Consider the following 13,891-nt stretch of genomic DNA (forward strand, 5'->3'; position numbering starts at 1 on the left):
GTTTCGCTCTTGTTGCCCAGGCTGGAGTGCAATGGTGCAATCTAGGCTCACGGCAACTTCTGCCTCCTAGGTTCAACCAATTCTCCTACCTCAACCTCCTGAGTAGCTGGGATTACAAGCATGCACCACCATTCCTGGCTAATTTTGTATTTTTAGGAGACACAGGGTTTCTCCATGTTGGTCAGGCTAGTCTCGAACTCCCGACCTCAGATGATCCACCTGCCTCGGCCTCCAAAGTGTTGGGATTACAGGTGTGAGTCACCGCACTGGCTAGTTTCATGGAAATGGACAAGCTGCTCTTTCTAAATTCTATATGGACATGCAAAAAAAATCAAACACACATGAGAATTTTGAAAATAAAAATGAAATGTATTTCTGATATTAATTTTTACTAAAATGTTATACTAACCAAACAATATGGCATTACCATAAGAATTGATTTTGGGGGCCCACCCAGGATTGATACAGAGCCATAGGAACCCCCACCTCAGCCAAGAAAAATGGTGAGTGAATGTGCAACCCCAGGAAACCACACTTCTCCCAAAGATCTTTGCAACCCTTGCATCAGGCGATTCCCTTGTGAGCCCACTCCACCCAGGGTCTTGGGTCTCACACACAAAGCTGTGTGGAGTCTCAGTAGAGCAGCTGCTCAGACACACACAGAACACACACAGAGACCCAGGAACTTTACATACTTCAGCCTTGGGACATCCAATAAAGATGACCGCAACTCAGGCAAAGTGCATACCCCGAGGAAGGGAGTTGAATCCCTGGGGCTGTGCAGCATCAGTTTGTGGATCCCACTTCCATGGCACTTCACAATATAAGACCCACTGATTTGGAATTCCAGCCAGTTACTGGTGACAGTGTAGTACCTGCCTGAGATGGGTCAGAGCTTCTGGGTGAGGGGTGGGCTGCCATATTTGCTATTTGGATGACAAAGTCCTTGCAACCTGTGGGCTTTGGAGAGTCCAAATGATCTGAATGAGGAAGGGACCCCACAGCACGGCACAGCTGCTTTACCAAAATGTTGCCAGATTGCTTCTTTAAATGGGACCCCAATCCATTTCCCTCACTGTGTGAGTTCTCTCCAGCAGGGGCCTCCAGCCACCCCACCCATATTCTATGAACAGAGTTCTGATTTCTCTCTGGGATGGAATGCCTAGGGAGGAGGGGTGTGCTGCCACCTTGGCTGTTTGGGGACTAAGTCATTTAAGCCTGAGGGTTTGGAGATTCCAAGCAGACTTGGGCAGAGGTGGTTCCCCAGCATGCCATGGCTGTTTTGTTGAAGCATAGCTTTACTGCTTCTTTAAGTGGGACCCCGATTCACTCCTCCTTGGTGGGTCCTCCCAGCCAGGGCCTCCGTCTACTTCTGCCCAGGTTCTAAGGCCAACAGAGTTCTAATTTCTTCCTGGGATGGAGTGCCCAGGGGGTGGGGTGGGCCACCATTTTTGCTGTTTGGGCAGGTAAGTTAGTGCAGACTGTGGGCTTTGGATAGCCCAAAGCACTTGAGGGCTGAAGGGATCCACAACACAGCACAGGTGCTCTACCAGAACACAGCCAGACTGCTTCTTTAAGTAGGCATCTGATCCCATTCCTCCTGATTGGGTGAGACCTCCAAAGCAAAGCTGTCAGCCACCTTCTACAGGTGTGTTCAGGCAAGCAACAGGTCAGTATGCATTCTGGAATGGAGATTCCAGAGAAATGGGCAGGCTGCCATCTTTGCTGTTTCACAGCCTTAACTGGTGATACTTCCAGATACTGAAAAAACCAAGGTTACTAGGGTCTGGAGCAGACCTCCAGAAAACCACAGCAGCCCTACACAACAGTGGTCAGACTGTTAAAAGAAAAACAAACAACAAAAAATAACCACAATAACCCTATCCAAAAGTCAGCAACCTCAAACATTGAAATAGATAAGGCCACTGTCTTAATTTAATTTAGGAGAGCTAAATAATTAAACATGAGGCCAAAGTACATAAGAAAGCAGCAGCCTTTTATTGCAAATATGCATACACTCTCCGGGGAGGTTCTCCAGTCCTCAAGTATGGGGCCAGGGAAGTCGTGCTGGGGCTCTCGGGTGAGGTTCTCCGGTCCACCAATGCGGGGGCCGAAGAAGTCACACCGGCTCCTGCCTCCAGGGACTTTTATGCATTGTTACTGGAAGTGAGAGGGCAGTGGGCGGGATAAGGGCGTGATAGGGGCATCTCCATAGGCGTGGCCAGGTAAGTTTCGATCTCTTCCGATTGATGTCACCTGGCGCATGCTCGGTTGTCCTGCACTTTCCCGGGCATGGGAGAGTTGGTGATGAAGAACCTGGAAGCAGTCGGGACTGTGCCATCTTGTTCACCTTCCTCCATTTTGTCCCTTCTCCCTCACCCAAACACCCACAAAGATGAGAAATGGCACAAAAATGATGAAAACTCAAAAGTCAGAGTGCGCCCTTTTCTCCAACCAACTGCAACACCTCTCCAGCAAGGGTTCAGAACTGAGCTGAGTCTGAGATGGCTGAAATGAGAGAAGTAGGCTTCGTAATGTGAATACAAATAAACTTGGCTGAGCTAAATAGGCACATTGTAACTCCATGCAAGGAAGCTAAGAATCATGATAAAACAATGCAGGAGCTGGCAGCCAAAATAGCCAGTATGAAGAGAAACATAAATGACCTGATACAGCTGCAAAACACACTACAAGACCTTCACAATGTAATCACAAGTATTAATAGCAGAATAGATCAAGTGGAGGAAAAAACATCTCAGAGCTTGAAGACTGTCTTCCTGAAATCAGACAGACAGGCACAAATAAAGAAAAAAAAAGGAATAAATGAAACCTTGGAGACATATGGGATTGTGTAGAGACTGAATATACAACTGATGAGGGTACCTGAAAGAAATGGGGAGAATTGAACCAAGTTGGAGAACATATTTCAGGATGTCATCCAGGAGAACTTCCTCAACCTAGATAGATAGGCCAACATTCAAATGCAGGAAATGCAGAAAGCCCTACTAAGATATTCTATGAGAAGATTACTCCCAAGACACGTAATCATCAGATTCTCCAAGGTCAAAATGAAAGAAAAATATCTTAAGGGCAGCTAGAGAGTAAGGCAAGGCCACCTACAAAGAAAAGCTCATCAGACTAAGAGCAGACCTTGTAGGGGTTCAGACAGACTGGTGGAAAAAGTCTTAGTTGTAATAGCCATAAACCCTCTTGGAAGGCCTGAGGGTTTTGCAAAACTTTGGTAATAGATCTGGCTGAAGGCAGCCTGGTCGCTTTACCTTAAGTTATTAACTTAGGATGCAAATACAAAGGGAGGTAGAGTAGTTTATCTAACTAGCTTATTTACTCATGTAGTCCTAAGACTAACCTTTGATCTACGGTGGTGCCTAATTGCTTTCTACTAGGGAAGTCAGCAATATCAATTACCTTCTAGTGGTGTTTACTCAAAGTTTTGTTATTTAATCTTTACTGAATAAATGTAAGTTTCGCTGGCTGGTTGGGGCTGTTGCTGCTACTCCCTACAGCACCTCTGTTAGTCTGTGAAGCAGCCTGGACCCTCAGCTGCACTGGCAAAGCAGAATATCTGTGTCAGTGTACATTGTTCATCCATTGTAGAGTCAGGGTCAGCGGGTTGGACCCCTGCAAGATTTCTCACTGGAAACCCTACAAGCCAGAAGAGACAGAAATAACAGACTGGGTGCAGTGGCTCATGCCTGTAATCCCAGCACTTTGGGAGGCTGAGGCAGGCAGATCACTTGAGGTCAGGAGTTTGAGACCAGCCTGGCCAACATGGTGAAACCCCGTCTATAATAAAACTACAAAAAATTAGCCAAGCATGGTGGTGCATGCCTGTAATCCCAGCTACTTGAGAAGCTGAGGCAGAAGAATCGCTTGAACCTGGGAGGTGGAGGTTGCAGTGAGCCAAGATCATGAATTGCACTCCAGCCTGGGCAACAAAAGTGAAACTCTGTTTCAAATATATATATATAATATACCTACGTAGGGACCAGGCCACAGGGTCTGTGGGTTTTTCTCCCCGTGTGCAGAGACAAGAGATCATAGAAATAAAGATACAAGACAAAGAGATAAAAGAAGAGAGCTGGGCCTGGGGGACCACTACCACCAATACGCAGATACCAGTAATGGCCCCGAATGCCTGGCTGTGTTGTTATTTATTGGATACAAAGCAAAAGGATCAGGATAATGAGTCATCTCCAATGACTGATAAGGTCATGTGAGTCACATGTCCACTGGATAGGGGGCCCTTCCCTGTTAGGTAGCCAAGGCGGAGAGAGAGAGGACAGCTTACATCATTATTTCTTCTATGTTATTTTCAGAAAGGTCAAATACTTTAATACTTTCACTAATTTTGCTACTGCTATCTAGAGGGCGGAGCCAGGTGTACAGAGTGGAACATGAAAGTGAAACAGGAGGGTGACCGCTGAAGCACAGCATCACAGGGAGATGGTTAGGCCTCCGGATAACCGCAGGCAGGCCTGACTGATGTCAGGCCTTCCACAAGAGGTGGTGGAGCAGAGTCTTCTCTAAACTCCCCCAGGGAAAGAGAGACTCCCTTTCCCGGTCTGCTAAGTAGCAGGTGTTTTTCCTTGGCACTGATGCCACAGCTAGATCACGGTCCACTTGGTAACGGGCGTCTTCCCAGATGCTGGCGTTACCGCTAGACCAAGGAGCCCTCTAGTGGCCCTGCCTGGGCGTGACAGAGGCTCACACTCTCTTCTGGTCACTTCTCACCTTGTCCCTTCAGCTCCTATCTCTGTATAGCCTGGTTTTTCCTAGGTTATAATTGTAGAGCAAGGACTATTATAATATTGGAATAAAGAGTAATGCTACAAACTAATGATTAATAATATTCCTATATCATCATATCTATAATTCATGTCTAGAATAACTCTTGTTATTTTATATATTTTATTATACTGGAATATCTCGTGCCCTCCATCTCTTGCCTCAGCACCTGGGTGGCTTGCTGCCCACATACCTAAATGATTTTTATGATATTATTATTAAATGTGGCTTTTAATTTTCAGTATGTTGAATACTGTTATATAAAAGATGTATTTAACCTTGTCTATTAATCTTGTATTTTGTGACATTAATAAAATTTTTTATTAACTCAAGTGTGTTTTCGGTAAAGTTATCATAGTTTTTAATCCAATATTGTGGCAAGAAAATAGTATCCTACTTCTTTTCTAATCTGAATATTTTATTTATTTTTCTAGTATACTTTTCTGGCTAATGCTTCCAGGACAGTGTAAAAACAGAGTGGAAAAAGTGTATATTCTTATTCCATTTTTAAACTTACAGATACACCCTGCAGTTATTTACAATTAAGTACATTGTTAGAAGCTATTGATTTCTTTTTTTCTCTCTTTTTTTTTTTTTTTTTTGAGACGGAGTCTTACTCTGTCGCCTAGGCTGGAGTGCAGTGGCTCAATCTCGGCTCACTGCACCTCCACCTCCCAGGTTCAAGTGATTCTCCTGCCTCAGCCTCCTGAGTAACTGGGATTACAGGCACACACCACCACACCCGGCTAATTTTTGCATTTTCAGTAGAGACGGGGTTTCACCATGTTGGTCAGGCTGGTCTTAAACTCCCGACCTCGTGATCCGCCCACCTCTGCCTCCCAAAGTTCTGGGATTACAGACGTGAGCCACCATGCCCAGTCAGCTATTGATTTCTCATAGATGCTTTTTAGCAGGTCTTACATGTTCCTTTCTAATAGATTTCTGAGTGTTTTATCATGAATGGGTGCTGGATTTGTCATACTTTTTTTGTCTATTTACATTGACACTTTTTTCTATTGTTCAAGTAACACTGTAATATTTTAGTTGATTTTTAAAATATTAAGCCAACACTGCACTTGTGACAAACTATTAGTTGGTTATGGTATGTAATCAGGTTTACATGTTGCTGGATTTAGTGTGCTAACATGTCTTTTTTTTTTTTTTTTTTTTTGAGGTGGAGTCTTGCTCTGTTGCCCAAACTGGAGTGCAGTGGCACTATCTTGGCTCACTGCAACCTCCGCCCGCGTCCCAGGTTCATGCGATTCTCCTGCCTCAGCCTCCCAAGTAGCTGGGACTACAGGTGAGCACCACCACACCCAGCTAATTTTTGTATTTTTAGTAGAGACAAGGTTTCACCATGTTGGCCAGGATGGCCTTGATCTCTTGACCTAGTGATCCCCCTGCCTCAGACTCCCAAAGTGCTGGGATTACAGGCATGAGCCACCATGCCCAGCCATGTGCTAACATTTTTAATAACTTCATCAGGAATTCTATATTTATATGGAATTTTGGTCCATAGTCTTCTTTACTTGTGATTCTTTTGTCTGGCTTTGGTATCACAGTACCCCTGGCTAGTGAATTAATAGAAAAATGTTATCTCTGCTATTGATGAAAGTTTTTGTGAAAAAAATTATATTACATTTTTATTAAATGTTGGTGAAATTTAGAATTAATGCAATTTGACACTGAACTTTTCTATGGAAAAATAATTTAATTAATACTTTCTCCTTTTATGTGGGTATTCACTTACTCTCATTTAATATATGTGGGTATATATTCTTCATTTTTGCATGTTGAAAACTGATTTCTCAGCATTATTTGTTGGACAAATTTCCCCCATTGGAATTTCGTGGCATCTTTGACAGAATTATTTTTACCTCAGATTAATACCTTCAACTTTATTATTTTAATTTACATAAATCAATTCCTATAGTAGTACTGTATTCTTCGATTACTATAACATTGTAACTATAACATTACTATCATAATCTTTACCTATCAAGAGGCTTTTTTTGCTTTTTTTTTTTTTTAAGACAGTGTCTTGCTCTTGTTGCCCAGACTGGAGCACATTGGCACAATTTTGGCTCACTGCAACCTCTGCCTCCTGGGTTCAAGTGATTCTCCTGCCTCAGCCTCCCAAGTAGCTGGGATTACAAGTGCCCACCATCACACCCAGCTAATTTTTGTATTTTTAGTAAAGACGGGGTTTCGCCATGTTGGCCAGGCTGGTCTTGAACTGCTGACCTCAGGTGATCTGCCCGCTTTGGCCTCCCAAAGTGCTGGGATTACAGGGGTAAGCCACCTCGCCCGTCTGGACATTTATTTATTTATTTATTGAGACACTGTCTTGCTCTGTCACCCACTCTGCAGCGCAGTGTGATGATCTTGGCTCACTCCAACCTCTGCCTCCTGGGTTCGAGGGATCCTCCTGCCTCAGCCTCCTGAGTAGCAGGGACCACAGGCATGCACCACCACACAGGACTGACTTTTGTAGTTTTGGTAGAGATGGGGTGTTGCCATGTAGCCCAGGCTGGTCTTGAACTCCTGAGCTCAAGCAAAAGACAGTTTTTTAAAAAAATTTTATACTAGTTTACAAAAGTTTATATCCTAGGTACTTGACATGAAATAGTATGAAATAAAAATATAAAATAGGCCAGGTACAGTCACTCATGCCTGTAATCCTAGCACTTTGGGAGGCCAAGGTGGGAGGATCACAAGGTCAGGAGATCAATACCATCCTGGCCAATATGGTGAAACCCTGTCTCTACTAAAAATACAAAAGTTAGTTGGGTATGGTGGCAGGTGCCTGTAATCCCAGCTACTCAGGAGGCTGAGGCAGGAGAATTGCTTGAACCAGGGAGAAGGAGGTTGCAGTGAGCCAAGATCATGCCACTGCACTCCAGCCTGGGCAACAGAGCAAAACTCTGTCTTGAGAAAAAAAAAAAAAATATATATATATATATATATATATATAAGGCCGTAACTTAATCAATAAATAACACAAAATTTACTCCATTATTAAGATGGAGAATATGACTATAATTGTGTTAGTTAATACTTACGTTTACTGTGGGAGACCAATTAGTTACTGAGTAGAAATGAAGTTAATAATATTGCAATTTGACTTTTGACTTTGGAATGCATAAAGCTAGCAAACCAAGCCTCCCTTCTATATTTATCAACATTTAAGTAAGACAAAATGAATTTTAATAAGAACAAATAAAAAATAATAATATTGTATTTAAAGAAAGCTATGAACAAAAGATAATCTGACCATCACAGTCATCAGTATTTCTTCATACAATATGTAAGACAATATTTTAAGCCATTAAACATTTTTAGATTTAACACCCAAGAGTTTAAAGTGAATATGTTAAATATTTATTGAATAAAAAATTGGTACCTTTAAAAATTAGATTTTAATTGAAATAAAATTAACAGGCCAGGCATGGTGGCTCACACCTATAATCCCAGCACTTCAGAAGGCCAAGGCGGGCAGATCACCTGAGGTCACGGGTTTGAGACCAATCTGACCAAAATGGTGAAACCTGGTCTCTACTAAAAATACAAAAATTAGGCAGGTGTGGTGGTGCGTGCCTGTAATCCCAGCTACTTGAGAGGCTGAGGAAGGAGAATCACTTGAACCTGGGAGGCAGAAGCTGCAGTGAGCCGAGATCACGCCATTGCACTCCAATCCGGGCAACAGAGCAAGACCCCATCTCAAACAAACAAACAAACAAACAAAAAGATTATTCACAAAAATGGAAGTAAAATTTCCACAAATGTATAGAGCCAAAACCAGAGAAATAAATACAAATGGAACGGAGAGAAATTGTCCTTAAGGCTGGAAATGGGTTCTTACAATACCTTCAACAAAAAAAGGGTAAATTATTTTCAAAATAAAAACATTAATTTGGTTATCAATAGGAGCTTCTTAAGTGTGTAGTTCAAGAAAAAAGAAATGAATATGAGTGAGAGAGTATGCACGAAAGAGAGAAGGGAAGGTTACCAGGGCTGGGCCCAGCCAAGGCTTTGACATCACCTTATTTGCCTACTATAGGGATGAACTAGGTGGACACGTGGCCGTATTATTACACTATATTAATACAAATACACCTTCCAGCCCTGGGAAGCAGCATACAATTCTGTAGCCAAGAGATGTTAGAATGCTGCTGGAGGATTCCAGGATCTCACAGGCTAGATTTCAGAGTTCTGAATTTTAGACTTTTCAAGGACATGTGCCCATCTGGGGTTCAGGCATAATCGACTATATTTACTGATGGTGACTGTGTGCATGCCACCAAAACATATTACACTATTAACTCACTTAAAGGACTCCATGAGGCAGATACTGCTATCTTGACTTTACAGAGGACACTGAGCACAGGCAATTAAATTCCCCATGGTCACACAGCTGGAAATAGCAGGGCAGTTGGAATGCGAACCCAGAGTCTGTGTGCTTAGCCACAATACAGTCCTGCATAACTGCAAAACAAGCTTACGTGCGTGAGCATCTATCTGCCCAAGCAGACAAGTGTCAAACTACGCGAATGCCGTCCGAGCACTGCGTGAGCATACACTTCTCTGAAAGCGTTCTGCTCATCAACAGAGCCAGCCGGTGACTTTTCTGATCACTTAATGCACCTATCCAATGTCTCTCCACAGGCGGCCCCTGGGTCTGCCGGGGTGCTGGCGTCGGGGTGGCCCTGGCGCTGTCCCCAGCCCCATTCCCCAGCCCATGCAGCGCCATGACTCCTGGGCGCGTTCTGGGCTCTGGCCCACCCGCGACGCCAGCTACCTGCGGGGCCAGACCCAGCTCCACGCCTCTGGGCTCCGCGGATCAGGGGGTCGCCCAGGGGCGCGGGCCCGGCTTCGTCCTCGACGCCCACGGTGTCCGCCCCGGCCCTGTCTTGGCCGACTGCGGCCGGGTCCGGCGGGGACAGGGGCTGCGCAGCGCAGCCTGGAGTGGGGGCGGCGGGGCCCCCGGGGGCTGCTCGGAACCGAGGGTCCTGGGGCCGCCCGCCCCGCACAGCTCCGAGCGAGCTTGGGGAGGGAGACACACTCTCAGCCCATCTCGCCGCGCCCGACAGCGCTCCGAGTCCGGAGTCCCTTACCCCCATTCTACAGACACGAAGCTGAGGCCAAAGACCGGACGCTCACTCCTATTTGCTGCCTGCTGCATGGACACCACCGACCTACTGTTTACAGAGGTCAGGGACCCGGCCCCCCAGACCCCCAGGACCCCCAGGACCCGCTTCCGGGGGAGGAGGGTGTCCTCAGCAACGGTGACCCGCACCACAGCGCTGCTCACCCGGGTCACTGCCCCAGCCCGTGCGAGGCCCGCAGGGCGCTGGGGATGAGCGACCGACTCCCGGGAACCTGCGCCTCAGGGTAAGGGAGGGCTGCGCACCCAACTCGGCTCTGTGAGGACCCACTGAGGTCGGCATGCGGGCTGCGGCCCCGAAGGCAGGGTTTCTGGAGAGGTGGTTCGAGAGCCTGGAGGAAGGATGGGCTGTGCGTGTGTGTGTGTGACTCTGTGTGTGTGAGACTGTGTACGTGGCGTGCGACTGTGTGTGCGCGCGCGTATATGTCTGTGTGTGTACGTCTGTGTGTGCGTGCGTGTATAATTTCTAAGTGGACATCACCTTACACATCACAAGGTTAAAAAATGACCCCTGGGCTGTGCCAGGCCAAGCAGGGAGAGAAAGCCCCGCTTGAAAGTGCCTGGAGGACCCAGGCTGTCACTCTCGCCACATTCCGTGGAGTGTGTGGTTGCAACTTCTGTCACTCAAGGCCTGAGGGCGGGGAGATTGGAGCCATATCCAATCAGAGCGCTGGAATGAGAACTGCCCAGTCAGGCACGCAGCCAGAGAGGAGGCGGTGGCTTCCGGGATGTGGCGCGGTCTTTGCGTCTGGCTCCTGCCAGGCCTTGGGTTGGGGGCTTCATCTCTCTGCTTAGTCGGTTCTGGGAGTCCTCAGTGATTTGGCCACAGCCTCAGCCTCCGTTGCTCTGTGACCTGCGGGTATTGGATGATTCCTAGCTAGGACTCCCGGATACCCCTGAAGTGGGGAAATGGTGAGTGTGCGGGGCAGGGCGTCCCAAGGCTGGGGAGGTCTCATCGGAACCGGCGGGAAATGGCGGCGGCGGGACCGAGTCTGCGAACGGAGTCCCCGCTGCTGCCGCTCAGCCCTCCGTCCTCAGTCCCCTCCGGTGAGGGACTCGGGCTCCTGTCGGTCCCCGCACGGCGGCTCTGCCCAGCCTGCAGCCCTCCTCGTTCAGCTCTGCGACCGCAGCCCCGCACCTTCCCCGGGCTGTGGGGTGAGGAGCTCACCGGGAAGACGCCGGCGAGGCGTGCGCGGTGCCTGCCTGGGAGGAGCTGTGGTGCGGGGTCCTGTCCCTTCTTTACCCTTTTCAGAGTGAGATGGAGGCCCCGTCAAAAGAGAGTTCATGTGAGGAAACGGGGACTCATTAGTGGGACAGCGCCCCCGTGGCTCGTGGTTTGGGCCAGCGGTCTTGAAGGAAAGGCTTTTGTGAGGTGTGTGAGGAAGGGAAGAAAATCGCCCGCCCGCCCCAACTTTCCACCGGTCCCCTTGCCCTGAGCGCCTCCTCCGCGTGGCTGTTCCTGAGCGGCATCTTTTAGAATACACTGGTGTCGTGCGCACAGCGCTTCGCTGAGTTCTGTGAGTGGTTCTGCCACATTATGGAACTTGAGGAGGGTGTGGGCGCCCCTGGTTTGTTGCAGACGTTCAGAAATGAAGACGGGTGTCCAGAGGCAGGGACTGGCGTCTGCAGGGGGGCAGTTGCGGGAAGAGCGCGGAGCTTGTGGGTCTGCGCTGACTCTGGGTGGGGTCGTTAGTGAGTTGCTGGACACCCCGTTGGGGTTGGAGCATTGGCTGGTGTTGAGGAAACTCCGCAAGTTTTCTGTCAGAAGAAAGACGTGGCTGAGCCTGGGCTGTAGGGAGTCGCCTAGTGTCTGCGGGAGGCGCGGCCGGGTTTTGCACATGCGCGGTCCCGCTGGGCACTGTCCTGTTCCTCCATGTCTCCTCCCGGGGAGAGGGGACTGGGAACTTAGAGGAAAGGAGTTCTGAGAAACGGCCCTTCCCTTCACCCTGCTGCCGGCTCCCACCCAATGCTAACCCACTCCTGAGCACGCCCACTGGGCATTCGAATGGCCACACTCATCCCAGGACAGGGTTCTACCCTCAGGAATTGTGGCCATGGCAGCTTTGCTCCTAGCTTTTTCTGCCAAGAACTCACACACTGCCCAGAAGACTCCTGGTTCATTTCAACCCCAGATCTGTAGCAGGAATCTGTTTTCTTCACCCACCTAGGCTTCTGGACCACCTGATCCTAATCTCCTCTGCCTTTATGGACTCAGGAATCAGTCAGAGCTTAGCCCTGCCTGGGCTGAGCTGAACTTGTAGCACAAACCAGTCCTTTCGTCAATCCTGCCTTGCCCCCACTCAAGGATCTTGATAGCACCTTTCTTCCGCACTTTTCTTCGCCACAAATCCTCTTTCTTGTGCACACAGTTTGCCCGAGTGCATCCCTCATGTGCCACAAGAATTCAGACGTTGGTGAATTCAAGACAATGCCTTTAGACCTGGCTGTTATAGGACCAAATACAAATCAGAAGAGGCTTAATGCTTTCTCTTTAGAATGAGGGAAGAATTTTTGGTCTTCTCCCTTAAAGTATTTAGTTTGAAATTTTTTTTTTTTTTTTGAGACGGAGTCTCGCTCTGTCGCCCAGGCAGTGAGTGGCCGGATCTCAGCTCACTGCAAACTCCGCCTCCCGGGTTTACGCCATTCTCCTGCCTCAGCCTCCCGGGTAGCTGGGACTACAGGCGCCCGCCACCGCGCCGGGCTAATTTTTGTATTTTTTTGGTAGAAACGGGGTTTCACCGTGTTAGCCAGGACGGTCTTGATCTCCTGACCTCGTGATCCACCCGTCTCGGCCTCCCAAAGTGCTGGGATTACAGGCGTGAGCCACCGCGCCCGGCGAAAATTTTTATATTTAAATATTTTCTCTGCTTATTTGAAATATATATAAATCATTTTAATCTGTTAACTAGGTGATTTGTCTTTTTTGACTCAAAATTGTCTTTATCTAGGACATGGAACTATTGCTTTGAAATATGAATAGCAAGAATATACACCTTATTCCACAATTTCTGTAGAAGAGTAGGAGGTTGCTTTCAGCAGGTACCTGCCTTCACGTTTCAAAATCTGCCTTCTGTCACTAAGCTGTGGAAAGTTTATTTTCCCTTTGAATATTACCAATTAGAAAACCCAGATGACCTTCCACATTACTAGTGAAAGTGTAATAAACTGTGTATGATACATGGTACTGTCAAGTCTTCTACTTGAGAGCTAATTAGGGTGTTTCTCTGTTTTGGACATCTCTTAGTAGATTGCCTGTAATGCACATCACATTTTGTTTAATTCTATAACACATTTTCTTGCAGTTCTATTTTTGTGGAGAGTATTTTAGGATTGTAGATGATTTTGCTGTTAGTTATATTTTCCACACACTGTCAAGAATTACTAGATCTTATACAAAAAGTGCCCACCAGGCTTCATCTTAGAGAAAAATCTTCTTTCTCAGGATTACGGTCACAACCCACAATTGTGTGACAAAGTGCAGCAAAGTGCTCCCCAAAGCTGCAAACGAAATGATCTCTCTATTTGGGATCTGCAGTCCCTTCTATAGCAGTTAGACTAGTTTTCTACAAAAATAACTTTTTAAGATAGCAATCAGTTTTTGCACCTCTTTCAGTGCACCAGGCATCTTCAGATCTGACACTGAGTCAGAGATCATGGGGCCCATAAATCCAGCCAGGATCACACATGTGCATTGATTAAACCTGAGAACTTCAATTCTCTCCCTTCTCCCCTTGCCCAAATGCCCACAAATGTGCGTAGCTTACCAGCCCTCCAAGTCTTAAATGTGCAGTTCCAAATTCTGAGTTTATGTCCTGGGATTTGAGAGAAGAACAGAACTTTTATTTGAGAAATACAAGTTCTTTTAATTATGAGAACCAGTGATGTGTTAAAATGAGACCACAGTCCTACTGTTCCCCTCCT

At 46.9% G+C, this 13,891-nt stretch overlaps 1 protein-coding gene and 1 long non-coding RNA gene across 3 annotated transcripts in view; one reads left to right on the top strand and one right to left on the bottom strand.

Annotated features, from left to right (window-relative positions):
• The window catches only part of LOC144341060 (uncharacterized), a 558,577-nt gene that overhangs the window by 226,789 nt on the left and 317,897 nt on the right, over positions 1-13,891 (bottom strand). The window lies entirely within an intron of this gene.
• ZNF141 (zinc finger protein 141) overlaps positions 10,711-13,891 on the top strand; it is a 50,460-nt gene continuing 47,279 nt past the window's right edge. For both annotated transcript variants that reach the window (XM_078002837.1, XM_015137774.3), the window contains exon 1: positions 10,711-10,882. In XM_078002837.1, the coding sequence (XP_077858963.1) occupies positions 10,880-10,882 (3 nt within the window). In that variant the 5' untranslated portion in view covers positions 10,711-10,879. The remainder of the gene's footprint in view (positions 10,883-13,891) is intronic.

The sequence above is a fragment of the Macaca mulatta genome, chromosome 5 (genome assembly GCF_049350105.2).
Source record: "Macaca mulatta isolate MMU2019108-1 chromosome 5, T2T-MMU8v2.0, whole genome shotgun sequence".
NCBI lineage: Eukaryota > Metazoa > Chordata > Mammalia > Primates > Cercopithecidae > Macaca > Macaca mulatta.